Source organism: Antechinus flavipes, chromosome 4 (assembly GCF_016432865.1).
Source record: "Antechinus flavipes isolate AdamAnt ecotype Samford, QLD, Australia chromosome 4, AdamAnt_v2, whole genome shotgun sequence".
NCBI lineage: Eukaryota > Metazoa > Chordata > Mammalia > Dasyuromorphia > Dasyuridae > Antechinus > Antechinus flavipes.
Genome location: NC_067401.1, coordinates 375,175,271 through 375,200,045, shown reverse-complemented (window position 1 = coordinate 375,200,045; position 24,775 = coordinate 375,175,271). Strand labels below are relative to the sequence as shown.

Sequence of the window (24,775 nt, the reverse complement as noted above, 5' to 3'; positions counted from 1 at the left end):
AGCAACTACTTTTGATATGGTGAAAATAGTGCTGTTTGTACAGATATCTAGAAGGCTATGTTTGTTATCTTGTCACAGGAGACTGAATAACTTCCTATCATTTTTAAGCCATTACCTGGCTCTAGCTATTATTAGTTTTCTAATCAACTAACTAGTCTATTTTCTCCCTAAACAGAACATATATAGTTGTTTGGCATTACGTGTTTTAACCATCCCCAAATGTATTTAGTGTAGCACATCAAAATGGGAAAAAAAATTCCTCGAAACAAAAGGCTTCTGAGCTCTCTGTCACATACGCCATGGTACATCCCCAAAGTGCAGCCTTGTTGAAGAGCATCAGCACCCACGGAAACCTCTGGAGGCAGCAAGGCCTCTCAGGAAACCCACTGGTGACAAATTCAAACCATCTCAAGCCACAGACTTTTCCTTCACTGTATGAGAATCTCTTAAAAAGTGCATTTTGCAAGAGATAATTAATCCATGAAATGTAACATCAGAAACCAAATGACAAGACATTTTTTCCCTCCCTTGGAAATGGGAAAGCAATAGCACGTGTAAACATGATGGTAGAAGATAAACTCAACAAAGTAGAGGCTGAGAGAGCTGAGACTAATCTCTCTTGTTGTTTAAGCACACCCTAGTACTATTAGGCCTAATGAGCACTCGTTTTTCCAGAGAATTTCTGACACTATATTTCACTTAGGTGTTTAGGAATGGTGGTTTTTTTTTTTCATTTTTGTCTTAAAATAGAAACTGATGACCAAGAAACAGTTATGCAGGAGGCCCCAAATGCTCCCAGAAATGTGAGTGGCAACATAACTTCAATCAGTGGAAACAAGGGATCTCTAGAACACTGGTAGTACAGACTATTGGATAAGAGGAAAATCGAGCTTTCTAAACTTAAAAGTTTCCAAGTATATTCAGTGGTGATATAATTTCTTTTAAGTCTTCCAGGATGATGTCATAATCTCCTCTTCAGCCAATAGCATGTTTGTGTTACGTTTGTGGTATGGTATACCTTTTAAAAACATGGAAAGTTCTTAAAATACATTAGCAGGTCATTATATTACTGATCCTCACTTTTAGTAAAGTTTTAAAATTTCCCCAAAGTGGGATAAAAATTAAGCTGGCCATCCAATTTCCTTTACTTGCGTATATTCTCATTTGCACATGTAATATAATGCACATTTGCAAAAGCCTAAACTCTTATGGTGTCCATAGGTCCCATTCAACTCCTAGAATAGGCAATGATAAAAATACCGTAGAATGTTGTACCACATATAGCCAGATAAAAATGCTAAGGACTGTATGAAAAATAGCCACAAGTTGTTGAGAGTCATCTCTTTAGAAATGGCTTTCTTCTGGCCCATTAGGGGAGGAAAAGCTCCTAAAAGAATAAAGCAGAAAAGTTAATCAATTTGTGTGGTAGCAAGTTTTCTGGAAAACAGTCATTACCATCCTTATGGCCAAAAAAGTTGGTAGAACTATGAATTTATTGTAAAGCATCTTTTATTATTTTGAGGCTATCTTCAGTAATCAATCCTGCTATTTCCATAACATTTTACCTAATATTTTTGTCAAGAAATAAGGGAATTATATATACTTTTGTCTTTCAAAATAAGATATTACTCTGTGGAAAATAATTACATAAAGGGAAGGAGGAGCAGGTTAAAAAACATATATTTATTTTCTGAAATAGTCACTACTACTTGAAAGTCATTTTTATTATACTCTACCTTTTTCAACACTGTTTGATGTTTGTTATTAATTTAATAGGCAATGTGAACCATAGGAATACCTCTTAATTGTAACAAATTTATAGCAAAACCTTTAAGTTCTATAATCTATTCTCAAAAGAGGCCTTCAGAATTCTGCATAAAGGATATATAAAGAGTATTTTAGTTTCCCTTTTTTTTTATTAGGGTTAAGTGACTTGCCCAGGGTCACACAACTAGAAAGTATTAACTGTCTGAGACCAGATTTGAACTCAGGTCCTCCCAACTTCAGGGCTGATACTCTATCCGCTACACAAGCATTTTTCAATTCATCTTGTCTCTGGTGTCCATCTTCCATTAGAATAAGCCCAAGTAATTGTAAGTCCAAAAATGATTTTCAGAAATGTAGCTACATTGCTTGGGACAAGTGCCAAGAACAGACTTCTGTACTGTTTAAATGAATACTGAATAGGCAATAAAAATACTCTTAACTTTTCCACGTGGAATAGCAGATAAAATGTGGGACTTGGAGTCAAGGGTCTTGAGTTTGAATCCTGACTCAGACATATTACTAGTTGTGTGATCTTGGGCAAGTCACTTAACTTGCAACACAGTCAACTTCTTCATCTATAAAAATGGGAACAATAACAGCACCTACCTCATACAATTGTCATGATGACCAAGTGAGGGAACATGTGTAAAATGATTTGCAAAACCTTAAAGCTGGTTATTATTTTGATATCTTTCCGACCCAACCTTTCCGAGCAGCTTATATAACTGGGGCTGTTTTTAACACCAATCAACTCAAAGAATCAGTGGAAGAAACTGAAGACGTCATTTACCTCAAGTCCCTTCCATCTCTCAAGGCAATCTCACCTTACTTCTGAAAAGCTATACTTGTTAAAAAGGTGTTTCTTTCATCAAACCAGAAGTTGCCTCTTTACAGCTTCTACACACTGCCTTATGGAGTCAAGCAAAACAAGGTTATTAACCTCCTGTCCTGTGAGAGCTCTTTAAAGACTCAGTTATATAGCATGGTTCTGCTAACTCTCCTCTGACAAGTGATCCTAGAAACTCTTCATTATCCCTGTGGGCAGAATCCAGGTTTTCTTTTCCATGAAGCATTTTTTTTTGGGGGGGAAGGTGTTGTCCACAACTAAGTACAATATTCAAAATACTGTCAGATTAGGGGAGAATGAAAGTGGATTATCACCTCTCTTGTTTTGGACACTAGGCCTCTCTTTTAAAGCAGTCTAACAATCCCACTCGCCTTTCTCTACTATATATTACATTTCTGCCTTGTATTGTGATTGCACAGCTCACTAAAAAAGATGAACAATTATCTACCTTGCCTTGCCTCCTTATGCTTGTGAAGCCAATTTTTTAAAATTCAGGTTTGAGACTTCATATTTGATCATATTAAATATACTTCTCTTTCTACAGGGATTATAGATTTAGTGCTGAAAAATTTCCATCATTTATAGTTTAATCTGCTCATTTTTAAAGGTAAGGAAAACTGAGGCTTGGAGAGAATAAGTAATTCCGCTGTACATTTATGAGATTTAACCCAACCTTCAAACATGTCAAGGTGATTTTGGATTCTTTTTTATCCAACATTTTAGCCATTTTTCATAGCTTTATTTCATTTACAAATTCAATTAGTACAAACACTAAACTTTGTCCAAGTCATTAAGAAAACTGTGCCACAGTCCAGAAGATGTCTGTGATTCTGGGTCTACCCTTTCTTCTAGCACTGACTCCCTCCCCTTTCTAGAAACTCCTTTTTGGCTCAAATCCATCACCTGCCATGTAGCCTCACCTTCTAGGGACCCCTTGCACCTTGTATAGAACCCCCATTCCAAAGCACTCCTGACACAATGCCACAGGGGGGACTTGGTGCCCCACCTTGGCAGTCCGGCCTGAGGACCAGCACCCCAGCAGCTTAGGCCTCTGTGGGTGCTGAGCCAGGGCTGTGGCTTGAGTATGGAGCCAGGGGGCTGTTCTGTGGTGTGCTGACCCTGTCCTTGCCTTCTCTGAGTGACCGTAGCTAACATATGGCCTTCCTGTAAATGATCTACTGTCTGCTACTCCGAACAATGGACTTGTCCAATTATCCTGTGCAGCTCTCTTCTAATATAGGGACCTGGGACCCTGGGGCATGGCTGGAGGTGATCTTTGAAGCTTTGGAGGTGGCATTAAGCTCATTATTACTAATTTTTGGGTTTAGTCATTTCTCCAGTTAGTATCCACCTAATTATTACTCTCATGTACTTCATATTCCCATCTATCTATAAAAACAGAAGGAAAGACTGTCATTCTGTGCTGAAATCTAGGTAAATTACATTTATAGCATTCCCCTGATCTATTAGTTTACTAATTGTCAAAAAAAAATGAGTTGCATCTGCATGACATGTTTGCAATGCGATCACAGGAGTTCTAGCTGATCACTGTTTCTTTGTTATCGCTACGCCATTTGATTGTGGTATGGCCCTGTGGGGCCCGCAGCAGGCAAAAACTGTCCAAAATTTTCTGGACAAAGCTACTGCCAGCATTTGACATTTCTTTCTCCAGTGGATTAAACAGAGGTTAAGTGACTTCTAAGATCAGGCAGTTAGTACACGTCTGAGGATGGTGTTGAACTCACATTTTCCTGAATCCAGGCCCAGCACTCCATCCACTGAACCACCTAGCCACCTCCTGTTTCCTAGTCTAAAAAACCACAAGTATCCCTTTAATAATAAAATATAGAATTTAGCCAGGAAGTAAGGTAAAATATACTAACTATAATTTGTAGGCTCCATTCTTTTCCCTTTTCTGAAAACCAGAACTCTCACCCTCCTGTAATCCTAATGTGCTCCTTCTGTGTTTCTGGTCATTCACAGATTATTGAAAATGGCTAATTAAATTAATCAATTATTTCAACACCCAATGATAAAGTTATTCTCTTTCTCATGACTTAAAACTTATGAAGAACATGTATATATTTTTAAAATCTCTCTTCTTTTCTTGGATGATGGCTCCCTGTTAACCATTTTTGTTCTGTTCTTCAAATTCCTAATTGTATTTCTGCAGTTAAGACATGAAGAAAGTGAACTCCATTTCTACTTAATTTGCTCTGTATTAGGCATGAATAATTTATTCCAATAATGTACTATGCAATTATGCATGTTAGAAAACATTTCTGTATTTTACTTTTTAACAAGGAAGTGAAACTATAATTGTTAAGAAATTAGGTTTCATTAATTTTATTGTATAGATTCACTTAACTACAGATGTCATCAGTGATAAAGATAAATTTTTTTTTATTCATTTGTCCATCTAACTAAAATTTAATCCTATAGTTTTATGCAATCTCATAAAGACTTGTCATTTTAATGACATGTCTAGAGAGTCTCTTTGATCTTAAATTTCTTTGTTAACTAGAACAGGTTTGTCATTTGTGCCTTAGATTTATAATAACCTTGGTTTAAAGTGCCTTATGCTGGGAGAAAAGAAGGGGGTTAGGGAGAGAATACTTTCAAACAATACAATTGAGACAAAGAAAAATATGGTTATCCAAAGAAAGAACAAATCAAGACTATTTTACCCCACTCTCTATTCCAATATTTCATGTTTTTAATGTGAATAGCTGCCCCCAGATAAATGTGGTACCCTGAATTATCAATTATATGAATCACTGACTACATTTTCCCTAATTGAAAAATTAGCATACAATGATATTTTCCTATGAAAAAGTAACTAAAATACTACATTTAATATATCTACTCAATTTAGAAAAAAATTTAAAAGGAAATATAAACATTTAGATAAACCTAAAATCCTATCCTATCCCAACTTCAACTGTTCTCTATCACTGTTTTGTCCAGCCTTGACTTTCATATTCTGAATTAAGTAAAATTTTTTATCTATATTTCAGATATTAAAAAATCTTTTAGATGGGCAGAAGCAGCTACATCCAAAGAAAGAACACTGGGAGATGAATATAAACTGCTTGCATTTTTGTTTTTCTTCCTGGGTTATTTATACCTTCTGAATTTAATTCTCCCTGTGCAACAAGAAAACTGTTCGGTTCTGCACACATATATTGTATCCAGGATATACTGTAACTTATTCAACATGTAAAGGATTGCTTGCCATCTGGGGGAGGGGGTGGAGAGAGGGAGGGGAAAAATCGGTACAGAAGTGAATGCAAGGGATAATGTTGTAAAAAATTACCCTGGCATGAGTTCTATCAATAAAAAGTTATTTTAAAAAATCTTTTATACAGCTCACAAGCTGTCTTTAAACTCACCAATTCAGATTTTCTTCAGGGTCTCAGAGAAGCTATACATAAAAAGCCTTTAATAATCTACTTCATACTTTGCTTCACTTAATGCCCCCATTGCATACTCAGTGCTACTTTTTCTCTAACCTCTATCACTATTTGTATTGGAAAACTTTTCCTTTGCTTCTTCCAGAAGAAAGGAGAATATTACTACCTTTGAGAAGCATATGATTGTTGTATGGCTTTCTGCATCACTATAAAATCCCTGATATCTTTTTTTTCCCCCTTCAAAAAGAGGAGATTTGTTTATTTTTTAATTTTTTAAAATAACTTTTTATTGACAGAACCCATGCCAGGGTAACATTTTTACACCATTATCCCTTGCACTCACTTCTGTTCCGATTTTTCCCCTCCCTCCCTCCACCCCTCCTCCCCCAGATGGCAAGCAGTCCTTTACATGTTAAATAGGTTACAGTACTGATATCTCTTTCTTAGGAAAAAGTTCTTAGGAAACTTAGGACTTATGGAAGTCCTTGTTTTTTTAGGACTTAGGAAAAAAAGTTCCTTGGTAAAATTTTTTTTTGGTAAGCACCAACTTACCTTTTTAAACAAGTTTTTGAATATCAACCACTTTATGCATTATTTTCCATAAACTAGTTAAAATTAAAAGTAAAGCAACTTCTAGCTCACTATCAATTTGTTTCTTAAAGGGCTTACCTTTTCTATTCTAAACACTCTAAACCATTTTTCAACCAGACAGCTTGTATACAGAAATGTGCAAAGTAGTCACTTTATAGGAGGCAATCTTTTGGCAAGACAGTCCTAATTATTACTTATCAACGATCTAGGTATAAAATGGTAAACAAATGTATTCAAGTGTGTGATCAGCACTAAGGTGGGTAATGATGTTAATATTTTAGAAAAAAATAAACACAATTATTGGCACATATGGATTATTATAAAGGATTTTGAAGTGATTGTAAGATTTCAAAGCATCATTATCTATTTAATAATCATCTTTGAGCAAAATGGACATATACTTCATGTATAAGTTTTCTGGAAAAAAAGCTTACCTGTTTCATAAAAGTGTGACAAGAGATCCTCCTTTTCAATGAATCGCTGATAGAGCCAATTAGCAAGGGCATCATTCTCCAAAGGTACATCTTTAATTGGAAAAATCCTAATCAAAATATCAAAATATAGAGCCATACAGATTTAAATATCAAAATTATTCAATTTTCCCACAATGCTTCTGATGCCTTTGCAAATCAGAGACATCAAAACTATTATATTCAAGTCAAAACAAATGTTCTTAATATTTTATTAATAGTTGATATTCGGATAGAATCCAATTGGCTATTTGCAGACAGATATACCTATTTTCAAAAATTTAGCTTTTTGCAAGATCATTTATAATAAGGATTAATAACAAAGTCACTAAGAATAAACAATTATACTAGAACTAGATGATTATCATAGATGAAACTGTTGCCCACAACTACCACAATTTATTTAACAATAATATATACAAAATTTAGGAATAATATTTTCAATACATGTTACCATACTAAATACCTGTGTGGTCTCCAAAAGCTACATGGAGTGAAAAACTTTCAAAATATAAAAATCAAGCAAAAATTAAAAAAAATTTTCATTAACAGTGTCCTATAACCTCATCTGCTGCTGGAACTATCCCAAAAATAATGTCAGTAAGCCAACTGAAGAAATGTGCACTTTTAAATAAGTTTCATTCGATTATAGAAAGTAGATGTTTTACCACCTATATATGGAATCATCTACAGAACACTGAATATAAAAAGGATGGTAAAACAGGACAGTAACATCCCCAAGTCTCATTTCTATCTGAACTCTTGTCAAATATAAGATGAAAACAAGAACAATGATAATAATAACAAGTGATATTTGCATAACAATCTTTACAAGGTTTATATACATGACATCATTTAGGTACTACAAAGGTACTATTATCTCCACTTGACAGATGAGGAAATGAAGATTCAGACTACATAATTAGTTAAGTGTCAGTACTTTAAGCCAGAACCTCCTGATTTCAAGTCAGTAAAGCAGTTAGCAAACATCTGCAAAGTGCCTGTATGTGCTAAGCACTCTACTTGAGGCTGAGGAATTGATACAAAGGAAGTAAAAAATATGGTCCCTGTTCAAAGAGCTCATTTAAAAAATTATCTTATTCTAAACTTAATAAGACAAGCATTTCCATAGCAAAGTGGGACAGAACAACAGAGGACTGCATCTGAAATTGCAGATCTAGTATGTGCAATGTGCTATTCCTTTCAAATACAGGTGGTATACAACTTTTTTCCTCCTAGTCCCCCAAATTTTGAGATGGGACTCTATAATTTTTAACTCTTTGCCACCACAAAGAGAGCTGTTATAAATATTTTAGAATATATAGGTTCTTTTCATTTTACCTTAAATCATCTTGGAAAATAGATCTAATAGTGGTATTGCTGGGTTAAAGGATATGGGTACTTTGACATAATTCCAAATTTATCTCCAAAATGGTTGGATCAGCTCACAGATTCACCAACAATTAATTAAAGTCAACTTTTCAACATCAGTTTCAACATTTGTCAGTTTCCCCTTCTATCATTATAGTCAATCTGTAAGATGTAAAATGCTATTTCAAGGTTGTTTTAATTTGCATTTTTCTAATCAATAATGATCTAGAAGTTATGAGACCTTTATCTGAGGAACTGTGTATATCATTTCCCCGCCAGTTTTCTGTTTTCCTTCTAATCTTGGCTACATTTGTTTTATTTGTACAAGCTATTTTAAATTTAATTTAAATCATCCATTTTATATCTCACAATACTATCTTTTGCTCATTAATAAATTTGTCATCTATCTATAAGTCTGATAAGTAATATTTTCCATATTCTTCAAATGTTCTTGTAATGTCTCCCTTGATGTCCTTATCTTGGTAAATCATGTAAGATATTACTCTAAGCCCAATTTCTGTCAGACTGCTTTCCAGCTTTCCCATCAAATTTTACCAAATAAATGAATAGTAAAATAAGATTGAGAGGGATGAACACAAAGGATTGTGTCAGAAAGGCAAGAACAGGTCTAGATAGAAACAATAAAGAAATGAGAAGTTTGAGAGAATGAAGCCAAGATGGCAGAATAAAGCCAGCGACTAGCCAAACTCTGTCCCAAACTCTTCCAAATTCCTTTAAATAATGGTTCTAGACAAATTTTAGAGCATAAGAAACACACCAAAAGATGGAGTGGAACATTATCCAGCCCAAGACAACTCACAAAATCAGCAGGACTAGGGTGGGAATCTGGTACACGCAGGCTGTACCAGACCTGGTCCCGGCCCCAGCTTCTGCCCAGGTACCAGTAAGGCAGGAACAGGCCTTGGAGCAGCTTTCAGAAGCCTCAGCTTCAAGAGCCTTGAGGAAGGATTCTGTTGCTTTAGCACCCTACATCTTAGAGCTAGCAGTTCCAGGGCGGAAAAGAATGCTTGTAGTCAGATCCCTACAAGGATCTGTGAAAACGGCTGCACAAAATTATCAAGTATGGAAGACTTGGTTCTTCCCAGTGGTTCAGTCATCCAAGGCAATCCCAATAAATTGTGGATGGAAAATATTATGTGCATCCAGAAAGAGAACTATGAAAACTGAATACAGATCAGCACATGCTATGTTCACTTTTTTTCCCCTCTCTCTCATGGTTTTACCCCATTCTGATTTTTCTCTCACAACATGATTCATAAAGCAATGTGTATTAAAAAAAATAAAGAAAACAGCTGCACAAATCCCTGAAGCTTGGGACAGTGTACATCCCTCAGAGTCCAATTTTAACAAAGAGTTAAAAATAAGCAGACAACAGAAAAAGATTCTGACCACAAAAAGTTACTATGGTGACAAGGAAGATAAAAACATTCACTCAGAAGAAGATAACAAAGTCAAAGCTCCTACATCCAAAGCCTCCAAGAAAAATAAGTATTGGACTGAGGACTTGGAAGAGCTCACAAAGAACTGTGAAAATCAAATAAGAGATAGAGGAGAAATCAGGGAAAGATTTGAGAAAGGGTATAAAATGAAATACAAAAAAATAATGATTAGAAAGCTTTAAAAACAAAATTGGCCAAATGGGAAAGGAGGTACTTAAATACTTAAAGCTCACTGAGGAAAAATAACTCCTTGAAAATTAGAATTGTGCAAATGGAAGCTAATGACTACATGAGAAATCAAGAAACAATTTTTTTTAAAAAATTTAAAATAGAAAACAATGTGAAATATTTTATTGGAAAAACAACTGACCCAGAAAATTGAATTAGGAGAAATAATTTAAAAATTATTGGTCTACCTGAAAAACAGGAACAAAAAAAAGAACCTTGACATTATTTTTCAAGAAATTATCAAGGAAAACTGTCTCCTGAATGAGAGGGTAAAATAGAAATTGAAAGAATCCACTGATCACCTCGTGAAAGAAATCCCAAAATGAAAATTTCCAGAAATATTATAGATAAATCTGGAACTCAAAGTTTTAAAAATAAATGTAAAAAGTTGTTTTGCATGTTAAGGAGGAAAATAAAAATATTAAATATTTAAAAATAAATAAGTTAATTAATTCTAAAAGAAAAATGAGAAGACTAACTCAAAGAATCAGAGGGGGGAAAACAGCCTGAAGAAAACAGAAGAGAGCGCTACATGATAAGCTTCCAACACATATAAAGTATCAGGAAACAATCTTTATGCTGATTGTGATTATATATGTATGTCACATAATGAATGAAAACAAATGATGACATGTCAATGACAGTTTAATGGATGTGATGTGGAGAAATAATTAGAAATCATAAACACCTCCAAGTGGGTATAAAAGCACTGCATAACATTCATTGGAGAGGTCCTATATTCCTTCTTAAGCAGCAGGTCATAGCCATTAAAAATTATCTTATCCCTGGGGGAAAAAAAAGGGTAGAAATCTTGGCAACTGTTAACTCCGTTTCCATTCTACCAATCACAATGCTGTACCTGGAGGTCCAAATAAGTGTGATGATAGACAAGTCAGTTAACTTCCCTGAATCTCAGTTTCCTTATCTTTTAAATTAAGAAGTTTACTATGTAACCCTGAGTGTTACTTAACCCCAACTGCCTTCCCTATTCCCCAAAAAGGTTAGATTCAATGGAATCTAAGATCATGTCTAGTTCTAAAACTAATCTTTATAGACAAGATCTTTTTAAAAAGAAAGACTGAGAATTCCACTAGGTTTTATGCTGGTTTTTCAATCACTGCTCAAATACATAAGAATCTAGTAAACATCAAAAAATATATAAAAAACATAGTTATTCCAGTGCCTGGTATTCTTGGATATAATCTTATAATGACAGGCTTTATTACAAATTTATGTTAGGCAATCTGAACCTGAACCCTTACTGTAGCAAGGCAATTTTAAAAATTATTATTATTTTAAATCTTTATTTTGACGTTAATTTTTTTAAAATAACTTTTTATTGACAGAACCCATGCCTGTGTAATTTTTTACAATATTATCCCTTGTACTCAATTCTGTTCTGATTTTTCCCCTCCCTCCCCTCCACCCCCTCCCCCATATGGCAAGCAGCAAGGCAATTTTTTACACCGCCCTTTACTACCTTCCTCACTACAGTGGTTCTTCTATAACACCTTTCATTCTTCCTCAAACCAATCATAATCCCCATTTCCCAACCCTCTCAGCTGAAAACCTTGCCTTCTATTTAACTGAAAAATATTGAGGTCATTTCCCATCCCTCTTTCCCTCTCCTCCTCAACTCATCACCCAGTTACCTCTTGCCCCTATTTTCACCTTCATAGCTCTCTCCCCTTAAGGCAGCTCTTACCAAGACAAAGCCCTCTCCCCAAACAAGCCATCCCATTCCTTCTTTTTTCCAGCTGACTACCTTCCTCTATCACACCTACTTTTCAGTTATTTTTGGTCTTTTATTGTCCAGTGGCTGCTTCTCTGCTGCCCACATACATTCTCATTTCTCTCCCATGCTCAAATTCTCACTTGATCCATCCATCCTCTTTCTTGCTTCCTAAAACTCCTTGAGAAAGCATCTACTTTACTTCCCTTCCTCTCATTAATTCTAGTCTGGTTTCCAGTCTTGTCATTCAACTGAACCTCTCTCCAACGGTTATTGGTGACTTCTTAATTGCCAAATTTCATGACTTTTTCTTAATCTTCATTCTGTGCATTAGACTCTTGTAATAGAGGTTCTAATAGCAAAAACAACAGAAATCCTATCTCAATGAACACTGAAAAAGGTTTTCATAAAAAACCCAAACCCATTCCTACTGAAAATTGAGAAATGGAGTCTTTTCTTAAAATGCCAAGTAGTATCTAAAATCAAGAGAAAGTATTATCCATAGTAGGTATTAAATTAAAGCTTTCCCAGTAACATCAAGGGAAAAGCAAGATTCAATTACTGAACTGTTATTCAAAATTGTATGAAAACACTAGGAACATAATTATAAAAACACCTTTTATACAAATAAAGTCAGATTTAAATAACTGGAGAATATTAATTGCTCATGGGTAAGCAGAGCCAATATAACAAAAATGGCAATTTTGCTTAAACTAATCTACTTATTGAATGACATCCCAATTAAATTACCAAAAGAATTTTTTTGAGCTAATAATAATAATAATATTCATTTTATGAACATAAAGATAATAATAAAATTCATTTGGAAGAACAAAAGTCAAGAATATCAAAGGAATTAATGAGAAAAAAAAGTAAAGGGAAAAGGTCTAGTAGTACCAGATCTTAAATTGTATTATAGGGCAGTAATTATTAAAATTATGTAATATTAGTTAAGAAACAGAAAAGCAAACCAGTGTAAACATTACACAGTAGTAAATAATTATAGTAACCTTGTGTTTAAGAATTCATTATTTGGTAAAAATTGTTGGGAAAACTGGAAAGCCAATGTGTCAGAAATTGGGTAAAGATCAGTATCTTAAACTATTTGCCAAGATAAGGGCAAAATGGATACATGAGCAAGATATAAAGGGAAATATAAAAACATTAAAAAACCATGGAATATATTATCTATTAGACTTATAGTTAGGAGAAGAATTTATAAATAAATAAGAGAGAACATTAAGAGAGATAAAATAGATAATTTGATTATATTAAATTTTAAAAGTTCTATACAAATAAAACCATTGTAGACAAGATTAGCAGGAAAGCATAAAACTAAGGGGAAAAAAATTTAATAGTTTCTATGATAAAGGTCTTATATCTCAAATATATAAAGAACTTTTGTCAAATTTATAAGAATATGAGTCATTCCCCAATTCATAAATTGTCAAAGGATATGAATAGGCAACTTTTTGATGAAGAAATCAAAGCTATTCGTAGTCAAAAGAAAAAAATGCTCTAAATCACTAATTAGAGGAAAATAAATTAAAATAATTTGAAATATCATTTCCCAACTATCAGATTCACTAACATGATACAAGAGGAAGTGACAAATGTTGACGGATATATGGAAAAAATTGAGACACTAATACATTGTTGGTGGAACCTAACCATTTGAAAGAGAAATCTGGAATTATGCTCAATGAATTATGAAACCATATATACCCTTTAACTAAGTAGTATCACTATTAGGTCTGTTTCCCAAGGTGATTAGGGAAAAAATCCTTTATGTTCTAAAATATTTATGACAGCTCTCTTTGGGGTAACAACTGGAAATGGAGGGGATATTCATCAATTGGGGAACAGCTGAACAGTTGTGATATGTGATTAGGATGGAATACCATTGGGCTGGAAGAAATGATTTTTTGCAAGCTGATTTTTAGAAAAAACATGGAAAGACTTGAATGAAACAATGAAAAGTGAAATGAGTAGAACCAAAAAGAAACACTGTATACAGTAATAGCAATACTGTTTAAAGAATAATTATGAATAACTAAGCAGTTCTGATTAATACAGTCAACTCAATTACAGAGCATCTACAAAGAAAGATGCTATCCACCTCCAAAGAAAGAATTAATAAATGGAAATATGCATAGTATGGTTTTACATAAATACATATTTGGTGGCCTTTTCCAGTATGAGATGAAGTTAAAGTTTAAAAACATAAATGGCAATATTATAATGATGATCTATTATGAAAATATAGTCTGATCACAACACAATCCAAGACAATTTCCTCCAATCCCCATTCAAAAAACTTCAGTGGGTTCCTTTCAGGATCAAATAAAATATCCTGTTTGGCATTCAAAGACATTCACAACTCAACCCCTTCTTGCTCTTTCAGTCTCCTTATACCTCACTCCCCCCATCATATACTGAAAAATGTTAAAAGTGCTAAGTGAAGTAAAAAATTTTTCACTTTATTTTTCATGTTTTTTTTTTTTGCAACATGGTTAAAATGGAGAGAAAAAGAATTTGGAAATAAAAATTAAATAAGTAATGAAAACAAAACATTGAAATACTTTGGACTAAGTTTGATCCTGACTCCAAAAAACCATATTTTGAGTATTGTGTATGATGCTGTAGAAGTCAAATGATTATACATGTATACACACATAGTATGAGTTTTAATAGTGTTTTCCTAACAAATGTACCAGAACTAGAATAAAATAAAATGGATATTCTGTAGACAATTTAAAACTCCCAAACTGATTTCATTACCTTTCCCTCAAAATCCCCCCTCTTTCAAGCTTCCCTATAAATGTCCAGGGCACCACTATCCTCCCAGTTGTGTCATCCTCCTGACCACTCAATCTCTTACACCATCCCACCCCCCACCCATTGGATATTTCCAATACATTTTCAAGGTCTGTTGATTTTACCTCTGTAATGTTTCTCCTCTGTTCAGCTGCCAAAATGATTTTCTTAAAGCCAGGGCTGACCATCTTTTCTTTCAAACCCCATTCAAAAAAACTTCAGTGGGTTCCTTTAGGACCAAATATTTGGCCTTCAAAGCTACTCCCACTTCAGCCCCTTCTTCCTCTTCCAGCCTCGGGTCCCACCTTCTCCCCCATCTTGTCCTATGACACAGTGACAGTGGTCTCCTAGTTGTTTCCTTAGCTCCATCTCCTAAGTGACTGATCCTGGGCCAGCAAGGCCTTTCCCTCTGCCTCCTGGCTTCATTCAAGTTCCAGCTCAAGTTCTACTGTATAGAGAGAACCCCTTTCCTTACACTCCTTAAATCTAGAGCCTTCCCCTATTGGTAATCTCCAAATTCATCCTGCATATTTCCTGTTTGTACACAATCATGTTTACATGCTGTCTACCTCATTAGATTGTGAGCTCCTGGAGAGCAGGGGCTGCCTTTTATCTATCCCTGTAATGTCCATGTGTAATACAGTGCTTGGTAGTTAGGTGTTTAATAAATGTCTTACTGACAGACTGAATGTCTCTTCCACATAACAGCCCTTCAAATATTTGAACACAACTCTATATGCAATATTATACATATTTTATATATATACAATATTTTATTCTTACGCTTATTACAGCTTATCTTAAATTGTACTGATTTCTTTACATATGTTATCTCTATTAGATTATAAGTTCCTTAAGGGCAGAGTACTTATTTCATTTTTCTATCTCCAATCTAACACCCACTGAATAGAGTATACACTTCTTTAATGGATTAAATGAAATAATTCACAAAATCTCAGTCTCTTCATCCTCTAGTTCAATTTGCTTTCCACTTAAAATTTTGCAACCATTTTTTCTAACTGGGGTTATACAGTAATATGTCTACTCTGATCAATTTCAAAGGATACATAATTTTAAAAATATGTGGTTTGGTAGTTAATTTAGTACAAAATATTAATTCTAACAGACTGAAGTGAGTTTACTTTATTGTAATGGCAGAAATCTCAGGCAATAGGTAATATAAAGTTTACATTTTTAAGAAAAGAAAAAAAGATTCTGGCAATTTCAAACTCATAATATAGGAAGAAGTAAAAAAAAATTACAAATACATCTAATACTGAAAAAACTTTCTCCAGGAAATTTTTTTTTGGTTTCAAGAAAGTTCATATACAATGAATAAAAGTAATGAGAATTATTCTTAGAATTTACCATGCATTTTGTTTTTCTTCCCAGGTTATCTTTACCTTCTGAATCCAATTCTTCCTGTGCAATAAGAGAACTGTTTGGTCATGCACACATATATTGTATCTAGGATACACCATAACATATTTAACATGTATAAGACTGCTTGCCATCTAAGGGAGGGAGTGGGTGGAGGGAAAGGAAAAGTTGGAACAGAAGTGAGTGCAAGGGATAACGTAAAAAAAAAAAATTACCCAGGCATATGTTCTGTCAATAAAAAGTTACAATTTAAAAAATAATTTTGCCATGAAAACAACTACACAGTAAATTCAGCCAAACAGCTGACCACCAGAATGGAATAAATACTGAAGGAAGCCTGTAATTTCACTCTAGATGAAGTGAAGCAGCATTGGTTTTCAAAATTAGCCTAGAATAAATTACTCCCACTTACCCACAGACTAAAAACAAAAGTAGGATGAAATAACATTGAAATAATAGCTATCAATTCACACTGGGTTTGTTATGGTACTTGTCCCATTTTGCCAAGCACAAGTTTGAGAATCATTTAGGGCCACTCAAAAACAGGTTATTGATTAAAGAAGGCTTAAGAGTAATACAAATGTCAATTTTCTAAAAACAAATGACTTGATAAGGTAATTATGAAATATGTAGATGATGAAAATTTTGCTTTTCACTGAAGAGCCAAAGAAATACAGCATTTGTTCCCACATGTGTTTGACATAGTCCTTTGAACTTCTTTTGGATGCTCAATGAAGACCAACTGACTCCTTAGTTTAAAGAGAATACCCTGATAATCCTGAATGGGCACAAGTGGTTTTTTGTATTGATGCAGGTATTCTCTAGGTGACAGACATGTTATTACACTTATACACGGTACATATTATAAACTGGTAACTGGAAAGTTTTCCACTTTCTTTCCTTAGAGGAAATCTATTGGCTACAAGAAAATTTAAAGGCAAAATTGGCAGGGCTTTTTAATGGTGTCAATTTCTTGGCATAAATTATTTAGGAAGTTTGATTTAGTGAGGAAAGTAGGTAAATTCCCTGGAATAAGAAGCTTACGTCATTTTCCTTCTAGTTCTTTTGACCAAATCCTTACGGGGCACAAAATTAAGGCCTGTCACCATCACTGGAGAAAAAAAAAGTCTATAGTCAAACAAAACAAATTGCTACCTTGGCTTCAGGATGTCTTGATTAATCTGTGCTAGTTGTCTGTGATCACAGTTTCTTTTGCTAGATTTATACTAAGCATCACTTTAACATTAGTTACAGAGAACAGACCTGTGGAGGTTGTACCTTCTTTGCCTTACAGCTCAAAGCTGTCTAGAGCACAGACAGGCTTGTACTGCCCATGTGCCAGAAGTAACATGAACTCAGATCTCATGGCTTTAGTTCTTTATTCATGAATTGGAATTTTGCTAAAGACACATTTACTGGTCCATAGTTTGCAATCATTGTCTGATTTCATGAACAACAGGACATCTGTTTATCTCTAAACCTGTAGTTCCTCTCCCATTTTCAATAGTCTTTTCAGTAATTTAGCAATCACACCTGCAAATTCTTTTAGATGTTTAATAAATGCTTACTGATCCTGGTAACTTGAGTTCATCAAGTCCAGATAAGTACTCCTTTATTCTTCCTTCCTACTTATGGATTTCAATTTCCTATTAATCTTTTTTGAACTGCCTTGTCCGGTCCAGATCATTCTCCTTAGAAGAGCAAATAAGACAGTAAGAGTTCAGTTATCATAAAGGTACTGCTTAATAATGATAAACCAAAATGTGACAGCTACAAATAAATTGTGAGTCAATATAGGTATGTTTTAAAATCACACCAAAGCCAGTATTTCAAATAATAAAGCAAAACTATAAATACATTAACTTGATATAAGATCTCCACAAACTAAAGTAATGATGGAAGCAATGGAATTATCAGAAGAAAATAAGTGATAGAATCACAAAACAAATTACTCTTCTCTTTCTATACCCTGTAGAATAACATCTATCTTTTTAGTCTCACTAATTTGTGTATAGTGATCAGGTGAACTACCTTTCAGGCTATTGGCAATAACTGAAGCGATGCACATAGGCAGCTATTTCTGGTAATGATATGTGCATGTCTTATTTCCCACATGTCTTATTACCCTTTTAAATTCTCTCTTGAAATAAAAATACTGCTATTGTGCACACAGTAAGTTTGAAACATATTCCTCTCTTCACATAAATTCATCAAAGTCAACTACTTATTCAAAGTCTTATTCTTATTTACATGCTCCAAACTGCAAAGTATTTTACATAAAATATCTGTTGAATGACTTAATGAGCAAATGAATGCAGATACTAACAAGGTATTGATAAAAGACTGATTTTAGGATATTAATTCAATACATTTTTATTGCATATCTACTGCATGTTTTCCTACTGATATCATTTTTGACCATTCTATTGCCCAATAGATATCCATTGAGTAAATGAATTACAATTATTACCTGGATGCTAATATAGTGAAAAATATTCCTCCTTACCTTTAGGAAGGATCCATGGTCACTAAGAGCTGAGTCTATTTCTTTTCATCAATTATAACAGACTTTTTATAGAGGTACATCCATATGGCACAACTTTTAAAAGTATATACGTATTACTTTACTTGGACTTTTGTATTAGACACATCAATACTAGGTTTTATTAAGCCTGCTAGATTATACAGAAGACAAAAAGTCAGATTTGGAGTCAGGGAGACCTGAGTTATACTCCTACTTGTGTGATCCTAATTCATGTCACTTCATTTCTATCTGCCTCAGCTTCCTCATCTATAAAATGGGGGTAAATAGCACCTCATTATTAGGATCAAATGAGCTAACATATATTTTGCAAGCTTTATATAAATACATAAATGCTATTATAATCAATAACTTTTAAAAAATTAGGCATCTATATCTAACAACTTATAAAAAGTAGGTGACAAAAGCACTTTTAGTTTTAAATCAAATTGTTATATTTAAAGTCACCTCAGACACATGATGCATAAATTCTTTGGCAATAGCAAAAGATTATGGACAAAGTAAATTAGTCTATTGCAAACATACCTATTATTTGAAGAATTTAATTCAATGATACTGAGAGCCTACTTCCCATAAGGTAAATGTTCTATACAAAAGGAAATGCAAAGATAAAGAATATGATACTTGTCCACAAGTACATCAATAACCGCAACCCATTGTGTTGTATTGTGTTGTGCAATAGGGGCAAAAGGTTTCTTTATATAACAGCTAGTGAAGAACTCAAAATGGAAATGTTACCCACAAAGATTTCTTCATTTCATCTCATAACATTCCTAAGGGACAGCTTAAAATAAGACCTAAAAATAAGGTTACTTTAATCCTGATAAAATTGCTTCTGTGTAAAATAAAAACTTTGATTTCTACCTAGGTACATGATTTATCCTATGATGGGTGCTCTACAAATCTTTCTAAGAAGACATTTTTGAGGCTGGTGACCATAGAACTGCTTGACTTCTGAATGTACTTCAAAATGATTCTGTATATTTGGTCTGCCAACTGGCAACATTGAAAGATATGCTTCCAATTGCACAGGCTTAAGATATATTGGATTACTTGTCATCTAGGGGAGAGGGTTGGAGGAAAGGAGGGAGAAAAAAATGTGGAGCATAAGGTTTTGCAAAGATGAATATTGAAAACTATGCATATATTTTGAAAATAAAAAGCTTTAAAAATAAAAAAGAAGATATGTTTCTGCAACCAATATTGCATGATGTTCTTTATAACAAATTGGTGTCAGAATAACCTACACTTAATTTCTAGCCTAATAAGAATAAAGCTTCATACATAATATTGTTAGATACTCAAAACCACCAAACTTAAAGATTATAAATTGGCCTAGGGATGTTAAATAAACCAAAGGCAAGGGGAAAATAGAAAGAATCTACCATTTTCCTGCTAATGGACTTCTAAGAATGGTCCCAGAAAAAAAATAAGACAGTTGTATGAACCTGAGAGTCTCATCACCAGTTAGCTATATATTATATACTCTTTGAAGGAGCTGACCTGTCAGTATTGATTTTATCATGTCTCAAAACATCATTTCACAGAATACTTGGTCATCTTGTTTTATACCACTCAAGATGAACACAAAAAGATCATCAAAAAGACCATGCTATCTCAGGTGCTTGTATCCATTGCAGAAGATAAAACAAAGAAATTCTACAAAGAATTTGAAAAAATCTTCCAAAACAAAACTATGTTCATTGATAACTGTTTATAAGTCAAAAGTAAAAACAAGGTATTTATTTTGAGATTACTTTGGAAAACAAGGCTCAAGCTTAAGAAACAAGAGACTAAAAAAGCTTATGGCTACTCAGAAGTCTTATGTGTATAAAATATAAACATTAATTTTTAGGAAAACAGCCAGAAGATGTTGTATTTGACATACACCAAATATTATAAAAACAATTAACTACATAGTTACTGACTGGGAATCACATCAGAAAAAAAGTCATATAATTAAATCATTAGAACAAAAATAAAAATCAGTACTGAATTAGAAGACAGCAGGAAGAGAAGAAACTGAACAACTAATAATTTAAATTTAACATACTGAAACAAATTATCAATGTTGAAAAACCTGATGTAGGAAAAAAGCAAAGACAATGATTTTGATTATTGCCATTTCCTGCAAAAAGTTAACCAAAAGAAAGCAGTTGCTACAACAAAAAGTCCCATGGAAAACCAGAAACTGCCTCACTCAGTAAACATTTTAACATCTTATTAAGAAGAAAAATATGGCAGCCAACGGCAAAACTGATTTAACTGATTTAGAATATAAGCTCATCTGTAAAGTGGGACAGAGCAGGATGATGCAAGACTATAAGCATTATTCCCTTGTTAAACTGTGAAACAGTGAAGTTTAACAAAAACAAGTCTACAGAAATCTTGGCATGAACCTTAATTGAACAATATCATCTCAAAGACTTTTATAGATAAAAACTGGCAGGAGGAAAACAGAAAAAATAGAAAATTTAACAAATTAAGAAAACATTTATAATAACCTATTTTGATCATCTAATAATGGAAGCTCAATATCTGGACCCTAATGCCTCAGTCCCAGATATACTATATAAGGGTGATTAAATTGGAAACATAAGCTAGACCAGGACCAAGGAAGCAATCTATTCTGGTGACAACACAATTTTGAAAACACTAAGGTTTACTTTACAAGGTGTTATCTCATGTTCTTCCTGCTCAATAACATGTTTCTTGCACTCATAAAAGAAAGTTTTTCTTCTTTGTCCCTGATCCCTAGGTACCTAGCACAGTGCCTGACATATGATAGATGTTTAATAAATGCTTACTGAATAAATTGGAGAAAAGCCAAAATGTGCCATGTAAAGTCCAAAGTAGAAAATCATCACTCATAGGAACAAGAAAAGATTTCTTGGAGGAAGAGACCTTTCAGTTGAGCTTGAAAGACTAGGTAAAAAGTTTAATGGGTTGAGATGTAGGAAAGAAGAGAATATTCCAGGTATACAGAGCAAAGAAAGGGAAGAAACAAAATATAAATGAATATGGGAGGCTAAGAGTAGTCCTGTGTTGCTACTATATCATTTAACTGGAAGGAGAGGAGATAATCATCCCCAGTCTCCTCATTTTATGGAAAAGGAAGCTGATTCCCAAAGAGATTGAATGATTTGCTGAAGGTCACATAGGCAGCAGATTAATAAGAAAATTCTAACTTCCTGATTACTATTAAAATTTTTAATGATCCCTAATCTTACAATCAACCACTATGATTATATAAGACTCATACACCATTTATGTAACTACACTATACCTCTTATTGCATTTCCTATTTTCCCTCCTTCTAACTATGTCACTGATATCTTTCATGCCATCATGTGATCCTCTTGCAAAGTTTCTTGCATTTGATAGGAGTTATAATAGTTAACATTTATCAAAGTGCTTTACATTTATCTTAATACAATCCTGACATATTACTAACCTAAAAATTAAAGTATCACATATAGAAGAAAAATTAAAATCTTTCCTAAAATGACATCTATATGTGTGTTACCTCCCCCCCGTCCAAACACACACATTCCCAGATACAGACCAGGGGAGAAATAGAAATTTTGGAGTGATTTGCATATAGATGATAACAAAAAGTATGAGAATGGATATCACCAAGTGAGAAAATATAGAGAAAGAGCCCATCCAGTAACAACAACAAAAAAGGGAGATGCTTTAGTTTAGGGGCAGAATGATAATGAAGAATCAATCCAGAAAACATGGGCCATTTAAAAAGATAGATAGGACCATTAAGAGTGCAGTATTATGGATGCCAACAGTCTAGGGGAATAATAAAAAAAGTGAAACAACACACAAAAGCTAAGAAAGATGAAACCACAGAAAGAATTAGTGACTCTGGAACAGTTTCATGAGAATAGTGGGAGCAGATGCCATGTGACAAAGAATCCATGAACAATAGGATTGAAGATCTAAGGTAAGAACAGAGGATGTGTATAGATTATCTCTAGAAGTCTGACCATGAAGAGAAGACAGACAGAGGTGCAGCAGATTAAACAAAAAGGTTTTTGCAGGCTATTTTTAGGAGATAGTGGAGAGAGCAAGAGTAAGCTATTGAAGATGCATGGACTTGACACAGGTTACAGAATTATTAACAGATCTGGAATTCACATTCAAATCATATGACTTCCAAAACCATTGCTCTTTCCTCTATGGTTGGATGAAGTTTGGAAATAAAGAATCCAGAAAGCTATTCATACTATTTGATCATTTCAAAGAATAATTGTATAATGTTACACCAGTAGTCAAAAGTCCATTAAAATTACCCTGGGCTCAGGATTTATCTTACCTGTAGTGAACATGAGTAACTGTTGGTCGCCTATATCCAAGAATCCAGGTTTGGATGTCTATAGGTTCAGCTTTAGGATAAGCTATGGTTGTATCTATGACCCATTGGAGGCCTTTTGGTTTATTCTCTAAAAACAAAGAGAAAGAAAGATGATTAAAGATGAACCAATTTTTATATTAAAATATCAAGGGTTAAATTTTTGATAATTTATAGCATAATAATAAAAGTGTGACAGACTTTGATGCTGCCACTATGCAAGATGTACTCAGGATAAAATTAAATATTTCTTCGTTATTTTTTTAAAGCACATAAATCTTTAAGCTTTTTATTTTCAAAACATATGCATATTTTTCAATTTACCCTTGCAAAACCTTGTGTTCCAAATTTTTTTCTCCTCTTTCTCCCCATTCCCTCCCCAGAAAATTCAATATGTTAAAACATATAAAGCACATAAACCTTTAAAGCATTATAAGTCAACTTATAATTATCTGACCCAACTGAGACAATATTACAGATAAACAAAAGACAATTTATATTAAACTTATAAGCCGTTTTTATTAATATGGTTGAAAACAGATGTCTCTGTTTTAGAAATTTACAATTATCGTGATGCTACACAATCACATTTTCACATTTTATGCCTTGGCTAATATTTTATAATCAAAATGCACTAAACATGGTTATTTGTTATATTTTCAAAAAATTCTGTGTAATTCTGATGTTGGATGATATGGCAACCTCTTGTTGTACAGAGTTTTTATTAAATCAAAGGTTTTTTTCAAAATCTACAAATAATACAATAGAATTGTGTATTTTCCAGATTTTTCAGTCAATTAGGAAAAAAGCTTTTTTTTTTTTTACTTCTATTTAAAAGAATTAGTACTTTTAAATGTAGTCAATTTATATTAGTGACTTTATTGTGCTCTCATCTAGGATGCCCTTGGACTTTCAAGTTTGTTAAACAAACAATAAACTCAAAAACCCATGTGTTCAAATTAATCATACAATATTTAAAACTGAGGGATCACCATGTGCCACAGATACCATTAAACACAAAGACACCAAGGTCTTTGTTCTTACAGAATGACCTAAATTCTGAATAACCTACCATCCTCTTTCCTCTTCCCCCCAAAAAGGACTGAAGATAACACACACACACACACACACACACACACACACACACACACACACACACACATACACACTCACTCACACATGTGCACATGTGCTCGGCAGAAAGAGAACAAAGCAAAGAGGAAGAAAAAATGAGAGACAGAGACATACACACACACACAGACAGAGAAGAAACAAAAAAGAGAAAGAAATAGAGGCAAGAAAAAGAAAAAAGGAAGAAAAAGAAACAGGTTTCTCTAAAGCTATCAGGTAAGATTTATCTAGAATTAACTTTTTATAATCTTTGCCTTTCTAAAGCATTACACTCTTTTTAAAGGAGATTATGACGATTTTATTTTAGGAGACAATGAAGAGTCATGAAAATTTTTGGTCAAAAACCCCACTTCCATCAGGCACACTTTTCTTCAAACTAAAAGGCAAAATTTCTCCCACATTATAGATTTACTTTTAGGATTTAGAATCCCACAGGATGTAGCTGAATGGATCTATTAAAAGATCAGCCACATTCCTTAGTTCAATACTTCTAAAACTTTTGCCTATTTTCAAGCTTTTGGCTTGGCTAACATTACTGTAAATGAATAGTAGTCAAGCTATTCAGAGAATTCATTTTTTAATAGAAGAACCTTTCCATTTTTCTTTTATATTATAAAATATGAATTATTAGAGAAGTCTAACAGCCAGGTATCTTGTCAGAAT

At 33.6% G+C, this 24,775-nt stretch overlaps 1 protein-coding gene across 3 annotated transcripts in view; it reads right to left on the bottom strand.

Annotated features, from left to right (window-relative positions):
• Window positions 1–613: 613 nt before the first annotated feature.
• LPGAT1 (lysophosphatidylglycerol acyltransferase 1) overlaps window positions 614–24,775 on the bottom strand; it is an 87,701-nt gene continuing 63,539 nt past the window's right edge. For all 3 annotated transcript variants that reach the window (XM_051998436.1, XM_051998435.1, XM_051998434.1), the window contains 3 exons: window positions 22,946–23,072; window positions 7,053–7,159; window positions 614–1,387 (listed from right to left, as the gene is read on the bottom strand). In XM_051998436.1, coding sequence (XP_051854396.1) covers window positions 1,236–1,387; window positions 7,053–7,159; window positions 22,946–23,072 — 386 coding nt within the window. In that variant the 3' untranslated portion in view covers window positions 614–1,235. The remainder of the gene's footprint in view (window positions 1,388–7,052; window positions 7,160–22,945; window positions 23,073–24,775) is intronic.